General features: G+C 40.6%; 1 protein-coding gene across 9 annotated transcripts in view; it reads right to left on the reverse strand.

Annotated features, from left to right (window-relative positions):
* SMARCC1 (SWI/SNF related BAF chromatin remodeling complex subunit C1) overlaps positions 1-14,339 on the reverse strand; it is a 187,391-nt gene that overhangs the window by 110,241 nt on the left and 62,811 nt on the right. For all 9 annotated transcript variants that reach the window (XM_078350733.1, XM_035275228.3, XM_035275230.3 and 6 more), the window contains 3 exons: positions 11,718-11,843; positions 6,841-6,962; positions 4,651-4,775 (listed from right to left, as the gene is read on the reverse strand). In XM_078350733.1, coding sequence (XP_078206859.1) covers positions 4,651-4,775; positions 6,841-6,962; positions 11,718-11,843 — 373 coding nt within the window. The remainder of the gene's footprint in view (positions 1-4,650; positions 4,776-6,840; positions 6,963-11,717; positions 11,844-14,339) is intronic.

Raw genomic sequence — 14,339 nt, forward strand, 5'->3', positions numbered from 1 at the left:
GACAGAGTGAGACTCTGTCTCAAAAAAAAAAAAAAAAAAAAGCAAGCATTGGGCACAGTGGCTCACGCCTGTAATCCCACCACTTTGGGAGGCCAAGGTGGGCAGATCACTTAAAGTCAGGAGTTCAAGACCAGCCTGGGCAACACAGTGAAACTCCGTCTCTAATAAAAATACAAAAATTAGTCAGACATAGTGGTGCACATCGGCAATCCCAGCTACTTGGGAGGTTGAGGCATGAGAATCACTTGAACTCAAGAGGCAGAGGTTGTAGTGAGTCAAGATCATGCCATTGCACTCAAGCCTGGGTGACAGAGCAAGACTCCATCTCAAAAAAATGTAGTAAGAAAAGAAAAAAAAAATGGGGGCGGGGGGGCAGGTGCAGTGGCTCATGTATGAGACAATCACTTGAACTCAAGAGGCAGAGGTTGTAGTGAGTCAAGATCATGCCACTGCACTTAAGCCTGGGTGACAGAGCAAGACTCCGACTCCATCTCAAAAAAATGTAGTAAGAAAAGAAAAAAAGGGGGTGAACGGGGGGGGGGGGCAGACACAGTGGCTCATGCCTATAATCCTAGCGCTTTGGAAGGCCAAGGCGGGTGGATCACCTCAGGTCAGAAGTCGAAGACCAGCCTGGCCAATATGGCAAAACCCTGTCTGTACTAAAAATTTAAAAGAAACTTGGTCGGGCATGGTGGTGGGCACCTGTAATTCCAGCTACTTCGGAGGCTGAGGCAAGAGAATCAGTAAAACGCTGAGGGTGCAGTGAGCCAAGATCGCGCCACTGCACTCCAGTCTGGGCGAGACAGCCAGATTCTGTCTCAAAAACAAACAAACAAAACAACAACAATAAAAAAATTTATAGAACACTAGACTCAAAAACTGCACAAAACATGTCCTTTTCAACTAGTACAAGTAAAGATTCACCAAAATAGACTATATGCTGGGCAATAAAACAAGTGTGAATTAATTTCAAAACACTAAAATTACAATGAATGTTTTTTTTCTTGAGTCAGGGTCTCACTCCTTAGACCAGGCTGCAGTGCAGTGATGTGATCATGGCCCACTGAAGCAAGCCTCAACGTTCTTGGTTTCAGTGATCATCCCACCCAATAGCTAAGACTACAGGAAACACCATCATGTCCAGGTCTGCCACAGATTTTAATTAGAAATTAACTATAAAATAAGCCAGGCATGGTGGTTTGCACTTTGGGAGGCTGAGGCGGGCAGACTGCTTGAGCTCAGGAGTTTGAGACCAGCTTGAGCAATATGGCAAGACCATGTCTCTACAATGAATAAAAATCAGGCAAATGTGGTGGTAGGCACCTGTATCCCAGCTACACAAGTGGCAGAGGTAGGAGAATCACTTGACTGAGCAGTGAGCCATGATTGTGCCAATGCACTCCAGCCTGGGCCACACAGCCTTGACTTTTTTTTTTTTTTTTTTTTTTTAAGACAGAGTCTGGCTCTGTCACTGAGACTGGAATGCAGTGTCTGATCTCAGTTCACTGCAACCTCTGCCTCCCAGGATCAAGCAATTCTCCTGCCTCAGCCTCTTGAGTAGCTGAGATTACAGGCACACGCCACTACGCCTGGTTAATATTTGTATTTTTAGTAGAGAAGGGGTTTCAGCATGTTAGCCAGGCTGGTCTTGAACTCCTGACCTCAAGTAATCCTCCCACCTCAGCCTCTGAAAATGCTGGGATTACAGGCATGAACTACTGCACCTGGCTGAAACCCAAAATTTTTTTTTTCTTAAAAAAAAAAAAAAAAAACAAATTCCAAACTCATTTTTTATGAGGCCAGCAGAGCAAAACCTAATGAGGAAATGCTAAGAACAGAAAGTTAAAGATCAATATCCTCTACAAATACAGACTAAAATAATCCTTTAAAAGTATATTAAACAATTAGGACTGGCATGGTGACTCATGCCTGTAAACGCAGCACTTTGGGAAGCCAAATCAGGCAGATCACAAGGTTGGGAGATTGAGACCATCCTGGCTAACATGGTGAAACTCTGTCTCTACTAAAAGGACAAAAAAATGAGCTGGGTGTGGTGGCACACACCTGTAATCCCAGCTATTCAGGAGGCTGAGGCAGAAGAATTGCTTGAACACGGGAGGCAGAGGTTGCAGTAAGCAGAGATGGTGCCACTGCACTCCAGCCTGGGAGAGGGGTCGGGGGGTGGGGAGAGAAGAGGATGGGGGAAGGGAGAGAGGGGGAGATAGGAGGGGGAGGGAGAGAGAGGGAGAGACAGAAAAGGAGGGAGGGAGGGAAGGAGAGAAAGAAAAAAGAGAAAAGGGGAGAAGATAAAAAAGAAAACTAAGAAAAAAAAGAAGAGAGAGAGAGAGAGAAAAAACACATTTGCAACACTAATGCAGGCAAAAAATTTCCTAGGACGCAAGAAAAGTTAACAGCACCTGTCCTCCAAAAAAAGCATTAAGAAAATGAAAATCCAAGCAACTGTGAATAGGGGCTTGAATTGCTTACACTTAAATTTAGAAAAATGAAATGTTTGAATCAAATAAACTCACTAGAAAACCAATAAAAAGGCCAAGTACTAATTCTCCTGTTCAATATTTTTTTATCCTTTCAACCCCTCCATCTGGAGGTCAAGAACTGCTTGGGATACTTTCCTTGCATGTTTTTCACCTTTAGCCTTAGTGCTTTAGTCTACGACCAGACAACACACCATCAGCTCAGTGCAAAATACAGATGCTGATGAGCCTAGCTTCTCCTGGTATTAATCACACTAATAGATGTATGTATATATACATAGACCCACCCAGTGCCCATCTGAATCACTTTATCAGTTGCTCTGTTTGGTGCCATATAAACCATATAGTCTTTTCCTATTTTTAACTGTATGCTTCCTGAGTTTTAGTAACTCATCTTACTTTTATATAAAACATCCAGATAGCTTCCTGTATTTTAGAAATTTCTCAATAATGGAAAATAATGGTCCGGATTTCCTAGGCTCTTTTTTAATAGTCTTTTCTGTCAATGCACAAGTTTAGCACAGGAGAGAGAGTTATATGCTTGGTATACATCTTAATCTAAATCCTAGACTTTTTTTCTACTTTTCATTATTTTTAATGCTCCCAGAATAGTAAAATACAAAAAAGATACCTTATAATTTACCACAATCCTCCACCTTAGACTGTTTTGACAAAACTGTAATTAAGCTTCTAATAGAATATTAGATTCTATTATAACCAGAAAAGGTTCTAATTTCTCCTGTAATTTCATTTCAGTAAAGTATTAAAAAAAAAAAAAAAAAACCTACTAACAACTTTAATGACTTAGTTTCTAGTCTCCAAATTTTAAATCTCCACTTTCTAGACCCCAGTAAACTTTGTCAACTCAGATGAGAGCTATAATGCACCAACTGATATGCATAGTCTCTTATTACAAGATGCTCCCATAAAGATGGGTGGAAAGGACTAATAAATAAAATGCTTATCACGGGTCTTTAAAGTATGCTGGAGCTTATTTTTTGAAAATCTAATTACTGATTCACTGAGGACACAAAGATTTAATGGTCAATAAAAAATACCTTATCAATATTTAAAAAACACTTTGGATTTTCTTTTTTTGAGATGGAGTCCCACTCTTGCCCGGGCTGGAGTGCAGTGGCGCAATCTCGGCTCACTGCAACCTCCACCTCCTGGGTTCCAGCAATTCTCCTGCCTCAGCCGCCTGAGAAGCTGGGATTACAGGTATGCACCACCATGCCCAGTTAATTTCTGTAGTTTTAGTAGAGATGGGATTTCACTATGTTGGCCAGGCTGATCCTGAACTCCTGGCCTCAAGTGATCCACCTGCCTCAGCCTCCCAAAGTGCTGGGGTTACAGGCATAAGCCACCATGCCCAGTCCACTTTGAATTTAATTACATTAAATAGAAGTTAGGCCAGAATTTACATGACTGGTAACTAAGGTTCATTACACTTAGAAAAAATTCATCATACTGGATATCTTCAAATATGCATTCACAAAAAGCAATTCCTAGAGATTTCAATAGGTTAAATTGTATATAGGTATGTACAACACTTTTTCATAAGAATATGATTCTGTTGCAGTTTAAAAACCATTAATTTTGGCCAGTGTGCTGGCTCACCCTGCTGTAATTACACCCCTGTAATCCCAGCACTATGGAAGCCAAGGTGGGCAGATCATGAGGTCAGGAGATCAAAACCAACATGACTAGCACAATGAAACCCTGTCTCTACTAAAAATACAAGAATTAGCCATGAATGGTGGCACACGCCTGTAGTCCCAGCTACTTGGGAGGCTGAGACAGGAGAATTGCTTGAACCCGGGAGGCGGAGGCTACAGTGAGCCGAGATCATGCCACTGCACTCCAGTCTGAGTGACAGAGCAAGACTCTGTTCCCGCCCCCCCCCAAAAAAAACAACACAAAACCATTAATTTTAAAATATTACTAAATTTAGAGAAGTTTTTGGTTGCTGTATGTTCTCTCAATAAATATTCAAATGATTAAAGAAAGTTCAAAAAAGATATCCTTAAGAAGGACAATCTATTCATATTTGAAAGTCAAGAACTGTGGACCCACAGCAAGCAATGAATCATCCCATGGCGCTGCTGAGAATTACTAAATTAAATCTAACATTCTCATGCAGAAGAATACAAACCATTTTTGGGAAGTACTACTTCTTCTATATTGGGTACAGGTGTTGGGTCTTCCATATCCTTGGTTAGATCTTCTTGTTCATCTTCCTCTTTCTGACTTCTACGCTTCCCATAAAGGCTAGTTTGGCTAAAACATACAAGATATGTGAAATATAAATAAGACTGATTATAGCTACTTATAGTAAACAGTTTCTGAGGCTCTACACCTTCATTAATTGTAAACTATATGCAGCTTTGTCTTTAAAAGACAAACAGTATGCCGGTCACAGAGGTTCATGTCTGTAACCTCAGCACTTTGAGAGGCCAAGGCTGGTGGATCACTTGGGGTCAGGAGTTTGAGATCAGCCTGTCAACATGGCGAATTCCCATCTCTACTAAAACGACAAAAATGAGCCAGGCATGGTGGCAGGCGCCTATAATCCCAGCTACTCAGCAGACTGAAGCAGGAGAATCGCTTGAACCCGGAAGGTGGAAGCTGCAATGAGCTGAGTGTGTGCTAGCGCACTCCTGCCTAGGTAACAGAGACAGACTTTGTCTAAAGTAAGTTTTAAAAATAAAAAAGGCAGGCTGGGTATAGTGGCTCACACCTGTAATCCCAGTACTTTGGGAGGCAGAGGCAGGCAGATTACCGAAGGTCAGGAGTTCGAGACCAGCCTGGCCAACATGGTGAAACCCTGTCTCTAATAAAAATACATAAGATCAGCACGGTGGCTCACACCTGTAATCCCAGCACTTTGGGAGGCAGAGGCGGGAGAATCACCTGAGGTCAGGAATTCGATACTAGCCTGTCCAACATGGAGAAGCCCCGTCTTACTAAAAATACAAAACAATTAGCTGGGCATGGTGGCAGCTGCCTGTAATCCCAGCCACTGGGGAGGCTGAGGCAGGAGAATCCCTTGAACCTGGTAGGCAGAGTTTGCAGTAAGCCGAGATCACACCACTGGACTCCAGTCTAGGTGACACAGTGAGACGCCATCTCAAAAAAAAAAAAAAAAAAAAAAAAAAAGCCACACAAAACTTAGCCAGGCATGGTGGCAGCTGCCTATAATCCCAGCTACTTGGCAGGCTGGAGGCAGGGGAATTGCTTGAGCTGGGGCGACAGAGGTTGCAGTGAGCTGATATCATGCCACTGAAATCGAGCCTGACTGCCAGAGCAAGACTTGGTCTCATAAAAAATAATAATAAAATTAAATTTACAAGGCAAACATTGAAAAGAAAATATTAGGTAACTTCCTCCAAATTACATCTAACCAGCCAATGAAATAAAAATAAAAGTTAACGTGCATTAAAAAATGCAAAATATCCTACCAGTCAATTGTAGACACTATCACAAAAAGGACTTAAATTAGTGTAATAAGAGAACATCTGCTAAGGAAATATAACATATTCTCTCTCAAATTATAAGCAATTACATATGTGATTAAAGTTATGTATCATTTTGTTTTTGTGGCCCTTTTTTCGTCCAAGTATCAGGAACTCCAAGTAGAATCCCTAAATACAGTACTAATTCTTCTGTATAAAAACTTCCACCAGGCACAGTGGCTCAGGCCTGGAATCTCAGCACTTTGGGAGGCCAGGTCGAGTGGATCCCCTGAGGTCGGGAGTTCGAGATCAGCCTGACTTAACATGGAGAAACCCCATCTGTATTAAAAATACAAAATTGGCCAGGCATGGTGGTGCATGCCTGTAATCCTAGCTACTTGGGAGGCTGAGGCAGGAGAATTGCCTGAACCCAGGTGGTGGAGGTTGCGGTGAGCCAAGATCGCGCCATTGCACTCCAGCCTGGGTAAACAAGAGCAAAACTCCGTCTCAAAAAAAAAAAAAAAAAACTCCTTCTAAAAAAAATAAAAATAAAGAATAGGGAGGGGTCTGAGTAAAAAAAGGAAACTTCCATTGCTCTTACACCAAAAATTCAATCAAATCAGTATTAATCTGTAAAACTAATAATTGCCAGAGGGCTGAAAAGAAAAGAAACCCGTAGATTCTTTACCTTTAGGAATTACAAAGGATACAGGACAGCAATCTTTACACTCACATAACATAATTCATACCAACACAGAGAAATACCACAGAAGTACTTCCTAACCTGAGGTGATCTACCTGCCTCGGCCTCCCAAAGTGCTGGGATTACAGGTGTAAACCACAACGTCCAGCCTGTTTTAATGCCCTTTGAATTATGTAATAGTTCTTACCCTTTCTTTCCACTCTTCTTCCGTGATTCTGTTGGTGTGGGAGGAGGAGGCGAAGGCGAATGTTTCCTCTTTCTAGCATTAGCTGATGCTTTTCTATCTCTTTTTTCTGGACTTCTGACTGGCTAGCAAGAAGTAAACGGAAATAAATATCAACTATCTTTGCTAACTCCTCAATTTCTACAAATCCTTGACCAAACGTGAGTCTCCACACACAAAGACAATAGCATATCCTTAATTCAGAGCAAATGAAAAGAATACAAAATACAAAATTGGCCAGGCATGGTGGTGCATGCCTGTAATCCTAGCTACTCAGGAGGCTGAGGCAGGAGAATTGCCTGAACCCAGGAGGCGGAGGTTGCTGTGAGCCAGGATCGCGCCATTGCACTCCAGCCTGGGTAACGAGAGCGAAACTCCGTCTCAAAAAAAAAAAAAAAAAAAAAAAAAAAGGCAAAGACAGGCCAAATGATCCTGTGAAAATGTAGAACTATAGAAATTAATCTTAAAATAAGTAGAAAAGATAACGTTATGTCATAAGAGATGTTAAGCAAGATGGCAACATCATTTAAAAGTCAACCCGTAGGCTGGGTGCCATGGCTCATGCCTGTGATCCCATCAGGGAGGCTGAGGCGGGAAGATCACTTGAGGCAAAGAGTTCAAGATCAACCTGTCCAATACAAGGAAACTCTGTCTCTATTAAAAATCCAAAAAATTAGCTGGGTATGGTGGCACTTGCCTATACTCCCAGCTACTCAGGAGGCTGAGACGAGAATTGCTTGAACTTGGTAGGCAAAGGTTGCACTAAGCTGTGATCATGCCACTGTACTCCAGCCTGAGTGACAGAGCAAGACTGTCTCAAAGAAGGAAAAAAAGTCAATCTTTGTAAGTAAAACTATCCCTGCTTGCCGATGATACCATTTTATACATAAAAAACCCCTAACTCATTAATAAAACAACAACAACAAAAAACCTACTAGATCTAATGAACAAGTTCAGGAAAGATTCAAGACACAAGATCAACATACAGAAGTAAACCTGCAGACAGTAACTACCAATTTAATAAACAGATGATCACAAAGAAAAAAAACACCTAAATGATCTACAGTACTAGATTAGGTAAAAGCATTCAGAGATATAGGTAAATAATTCGAAATTAAAACATCAATTAGGCTGAGCATGGTGGCTCACACCTGTAATTCCAGCACTTTGGGAGGCTAAGGCGGGCAGTAGGGCTGCTTGAGCCCAGTTCAAGACCAACCTGGGAAAACATAGTAAGACCTCCTCTCTACAAAAACATACAAAAAAGGTTAGCTGAGCATGGGGGTGCACGTCTGTAGCCCCAACTACTCGGAAAACTGAGGTAGGAGGATACCTTGTGCTCAGGAGGTCAAGGTCACAGTGAGCTATGATCACACCACCACACAACAGCCTAGGCAATAGAATGAGATTCTGTCTCACACCAAAACAAAGCAAAAAAAAAAATCCATGAATTAAACATTAATTTTCTCTGTTTCCATCCTATTCCTTACAACCGTTATTTTCATTCAGAAGCTCCATAGCATCAAACTGAGAACCTTAAATACCTTATGTGTATGTAATAGCAGTTTGGAAAAAAAAAATCTAAAGGATACACACCTTTGAATGATATAGTAAAGCTGAAGTTAAATGTTTTCCTTTTTTTTTTTTTTTTGGAGACAGGGTCTCACTGTGACACCAAGGCTGGAGTACAGAGGCGTGATCTCAGCTCATTGCAACCTCCAACTCCCAAGTTTAAGTAGTTGTGGCTCACTGCAGCCTTAACCTCCTGGACTCAACTGATCCCCCTCACCCCAACCTCCCAAGTAGCTGGGACTTCAGGTGTGCACATGCCCCGCTAATTTTTGTATTTTTTGCAGAGACGGGGTCTTGCCATATTGCCCAGGCTAGTCTCAGACTCCTGGGCTCAAGCAATCCATTTACCCTATCCTCTGAAAGTACTAGAATTACAGGCATGAGCCACCATGCCCAGCCCTATTAACAAATATCCATCTTTATATTATCTCCTAAAAACAAATGAATAAACTAAATCTGAACAGGAATGGGTATGAACAGGCCAGTTAAATAATGTAATGGAGAAACGGTAATATTCCTAATGACAAAAGCCTTGGATTAAAATACAGTAAGAGAAAGCAAATATGTAAGTATATCTGCTGGGAAACATTAAAATAAGAGAATTTGAATTGTCATCAGCATCATAAAAAGGGGGTGGTAAAAAAAATTTTTTTGAGGAGTCCAATTCCAATACAAACAGGAACCAATTACAAGTAAAAACGTATGACAAAGATTCAATTGTAAAACATTTTTCTTTTTTCTTATTTTTAATTTTTTTTTATCATTTGAAGAGGTCTTGCTATATTGCCCAGGCTGTTCTCAAACTTCTGGGCTCAAACAGTCCTCCCACCTCAGCCTCCAAAAGTGCTGGGATTACAGGTGTGAGCCATTGTGCCCAGACATTTAATATTTTTGTTTCCTAATATTTTTCCTAAGAATTGGCCAGGCGTGGTGGCTCAAACCTGTAATCCCACCACTTTGGAAGGCCAAGGCAGGTGGATCAACTAAGGTCAGAAGTTCAAGATCAGCCTGGCCAACATGGTGAAACCCCACCTCTACTGAAAATACAAAAATTAGCCAAGTGTGGTGGTGTGCACCTGTAATCCCAGCTTTTGGGGAGGCTGAGGCTGAAGAATCACCTGAACCTGGGAGGCAGAGACTGCATTCAGCCAAGATTGTTCCACTGCACTTCAACCTGGACAACAGAGCAAGACTCCATCTCAAAAAATGAATATATATAGGCCGGGCACGGTGGCTCACGCCTATAATCCCAGCACTTTCGGAGGCCGAGGCAGGTGGATCACAAGGTCAAGAGATCGAGACAATCCTGGTCAACGAGGTGAAACCCCATCTCTACTAAAAATACAAAAATTAGCTGGGCATGGTGGTGCGTGCTTGTAGTTCCAACTACTCGGGAGGCTGAGGCAGGAGAATTGCTTGAACCCAGAAGGCGGAGGTTGCGGTGAGCCGAGATCGTGCCATTGCACTCCAGTCTGGGTAACAACAGCAAAACTCAGTCTCAAAAAAAAAAAATTGTGTGTGTGTGTGTGTATATATTAATGTGAAAAACAGTAAAGTTTTTGTAGTACAGTCACAGCACTGAAATAGATATGAAAGAACTGTACACTCTGTAAGTCAATGGTTCAAAGAATATCCATCTCAAAGCTTTTCCAAAAATAAAACAGGCCAGGCACAGTGGCTCAAGCCTGTAATCCTAGCACTTTCAGAGGCCAAGGCAGGTGGATCATCTGAGGTCAGAAGTTCAAGACCAGCTTGGCCAACATGGTGAAACCCTGTCTCTACTAAAAATACAAAAATGAGCCGGATGTGGTGGCGCATACCTATAGTCCCAACTACTTAGGAGGCTGAGGCAGGAGAATAGCTTGAACCCAGGAGGCAGAGATTGCAGTCAGCCAAGATCGTGCCACTACATTCCAGCGTGGGTGACAGAGTAAGACTCCATCTCAAAAAAAAAGTAAACAATAATACCCCAGGAAAAGGAACTACAAGTCTCTAAAGCTATCACAAACCCAATACTAACATGCCTTCTTCTCGGTGTCATCTTCTAGTGACACCTACCACACAAGTTGTGCCTTACAAGGAATCGTGGATAACTATCTAAGTGGTTGAACAACTTAATGGATATAAAATGTAAAGTCGTCTACCCTCAGAAAGGCAGACTGAACTGTAACTCCTTTATTTTTTTTCATTTTAAAAAACATTTTCTTCCTTTTTCTTTTTTCCTCAATTTGCTCTATGTATGAACTGAAACTCTTAAGGTGTTTAAGGCCTGTACTTTACACTACTATCCGTGCACTAACAAAGTTATTTAAGAATATTAAACAGAAGCTGGGCACCATGGCTCACGCCTGTAATCCCAGCATTTTGAGAGGTCGAGGCAGGAGGATTACCAGGTCAGGAGTTCAAGATCAGACTGTCAAGATGGTAAAACCCCATCTAAACTAAAACTACAAAAATTAGCCAGGTGCAGTGGCAGGTACCTGTAATCCCAGCTACTTGAAGGCTGAGGCAGTAGAGTCGCTTGAACCCAGGTGGCAGAGGTTGCAGTAAGGCGAGATTGCGCCACTGTACTCCAGCATAGGTGACAGAGTGAGATTGTCTCAAAAAAATAATAATGATAATAAATAATAATATTAAACAGGCCAGGCATGATGGCTCGTGCTTGTAATCCCAGCACTTTGGAAGGCCGAGGCAGATGGATGACCTGAGGTCAAGAGTTCAGGACCAGCCTAGCCAACATGGCAAAACCCTATCTCTACTAAAAATACAAAAATTACCCAAGTGTGGTGGGGGGGTGCCTATAATCCCAGCTACTCAGGAGGCTTGAGGCAGTAGAACTACTTCAATCAGGAGACAGACATTGCAGTGAACCGAGACTGTGACACTGCATTCCAGCCTGGATGACAGAGCAAAACTTAGTCTCAAAAAATATATAAACATATTAAACAAAATGAGTTTTCCATAGGAAAACCAATAGCTATATTAAATTCTACTCTGATTATATTACATTTCAGATCTAGTGGGCAAAATCAGCCATACCACTACCCTTCTGCATGGGCCACTTTAAATAACAACCTTTTGAGATTTTCATACTCCTTTTTGGGAGGATACCAACTTCTAAAATACCTGTTACGTGACAGCACATCAGCCATCAGGTAGATGTGAAAGTTTCTAAGTGATTTGTATGTGACGATTTATTGATGAAGATTAGATAAGATTTAGGCCAAGAAGGAAGATTTAATGGTGAGAAACAGTGCCAAAGAAAATACCTCTTCATTCTTTGCTGAAATCCGCTGACGAAAACTCACAGGCTTCCTATTTTCATCCACCTCATAATCCTCCTCATTCATCCATTCGTTGAAAATATCAGTGTCCAAAATCCATTTCACATGAACCTAAAACCATATCAAAGCATGAATACCTACATAAATAATAAAATCATTCAAGGTTTTAAAGTACTGAAAAAGAAACAAGCTGATTATTTTCAAACCCTCAAATGTATAAAACACTTTAATAATGTAATACTACTAAAGATATATGAGTCGTAATTTATTCATCTCGATTTTTATTCCACATCTTTTACCAGGTAAAGAAGACAAAAAACCATCACTAATTTATATTAGACTTAGATTTTGATAGCAAAGCTCCTCAAATTTGTTTTTCTTAATCATTTCATCCTTATGTTCATGAAAATCACTGATAAAAACATTCAACAGCACAGAGCCAAAAATCAGTCATTGCTCTAGGCACAAAGGATGTCTCTGAGTTTATCAACAACACTCTAAGTGTTGATGAAAGAGCAAATTTGCAGAGGCCTATTACCTGTCCCAACAAGTACACATGGTGCTTATGGAAATCTTTCATGGATAGCCAAGGCTGAGGTAAAAATGGAAAAGTGAGAGTCAGATGGTGGGTTCTTCCCAGTCATTTATATGGCCACCTCCCTTGTTTTATTTCATGCTTCTGAGTAAGAATTAATAAAATGTTGTCCAGATGTTGTACAAATGTAGATATATATATACACACACATATAGATAGATACTTAAACCACAGGCCTAACCTATGTAACATTCCACGTTATCCAACAGTATTTCTCAATGGGGACATAACTGGAATTTGACACTAGACAATTCTTCCCTGTACAAAAAAACTCAAGTCACAGTGGGGTTTCAGTTGGGGTAGTGTTGGTTGAAATGAACATGCCCAGTCAGGAACAGATTACAAAAGAACTATAAGCCCTCCTAGAACACTGTAAAAACAAGATACACTGTGGCAATGACTAGAAAATAATATGAACTTCCTAGTAATTTGTCAATCTAAACTCCCTGTTTTGTTTTTGAAAGAGCTACTAAACTGGTTATTTGGGATATGCCTTTCATGTACCTTGAGTTAAGATTGATATCCATTTGACTACATACCTCCTCTCCCTTGAAAACTACAGTTACACAGTAATATACACAAACACAAAATTAACAGCCTGTCAAAGACAAATAAGGCCTCCAATAACGTAACCTGAAAAGACTCCTAAATGGACAAATTATGAGAAGAGTGTATAAAGTACTGAGAAGCCTTAAGCTAATTAGAAAAAGAAAATAGGGCTGTGCTAAAGAAAAGGGCAAATTAACTAAGTGATAGCTCAGAAAATAAATGTCAGAATAATGTTTTCCAAAGTGTGAGAAACGTGTTTATGTTTTTCTTTTAAAGCTGAATATTCGTACTGAACATCCTTTAACTATTGAGAAATCCTTGAAAGAAATCTCCTGAGAAAGCATGTTAGAAGAAAACAGCTAACAACTGTTTGTGCTGAGCACTATGATGAACCCCTTACACATATAATCCTATTTAACCTTCCTAAGCACAGTGAAATAATGCAGTTATTATATTCTCTGGCTTTCCAAATCAGAAAATTAGGGCAAACAGTTTTAGTAAGCTGACTAGTTACACCCCTAATGAGGGGCAAAACTTGGATTTGCACTAAGTTCTGCCTGAGCTCTCAAACCCTCTGCTCTATTATCTGAAAAAAAAACTTCATGTCAAAATAATACAAAAGTCTGTGTCCTCGGGTAAAACCACTTAACTTCTGGAGCCTAGTTTCCTTCCTAATAATGTGATACCACAGTAAGCTCTCCCATCATTCCCAGTCTTAAACTTCTTATACTATTAATCTACTGGGAAATATACGTCTAAAAATCCTTCAGTAGTACTTCACAACATTACATGGCTCATAGGTCATATAGTTTACTCCTTTACTATTATAGTATAATTTCAAGACTTAATTCCTAAAACAGTTAAAAATAGAAAAATCTGGAAGAAGGGTACAGAGTAGTGCTTTGTTTTATACTACTCCTGCAACTTTTAAAATGATTCTTTTTTGTTTTGAGATAGGGTCTTAATTTGTTACGAAGGCTGGAGTGAGGTCGTGCAATCATGGCTCACTACAGCCTCAACCTCCTCAGCTCAAGCAATCCTCTTGCCTCAACCTTCCAAGTATGTAGCCAGGACTATAGGGCACTTGGCATTATGCTTGGATAATATTTTCTTTTAGTAGCTCCAGCTGATCAAGCAATGCTCCTGCCTTAACCTCCCAAAGTGCTGTTTTTACAGGCGTTAGCCACCATGCCCCTTGAACTTTAAGTTATTTCCACATTAAAAGTTGATTAACAAGTCAATGTACAAACTCTTACTATATTATGGTAGAAATGATTAACAAAGTAAGTCTGTATTATTCTAAAAGTCACACAGGCACTGGTTCCAAGCTTCCCAAACGATATCATCAGTGATGGTCAACTCCACTCCTCATGCTCCCCGCTCACAAACCACAATCTGACCTGGCTTTGGATTCTCCTCAAACATCACTGCAGATATTTCATCTAAGACCTAGATAATAAAGT

Source organism: Callithrix jacchus, chromosome 15, assembly GCF_049354715.1.
Source record: "Callithrix jacchus isolate 240 chromosome 15, calJac240_pri, whole genome shotgun sequence".
NCBI lineage: Eukaryota > Metazoa > Chordata > Mammalia > Primates > Cebidae > Callithrix > Callithrix jacchus.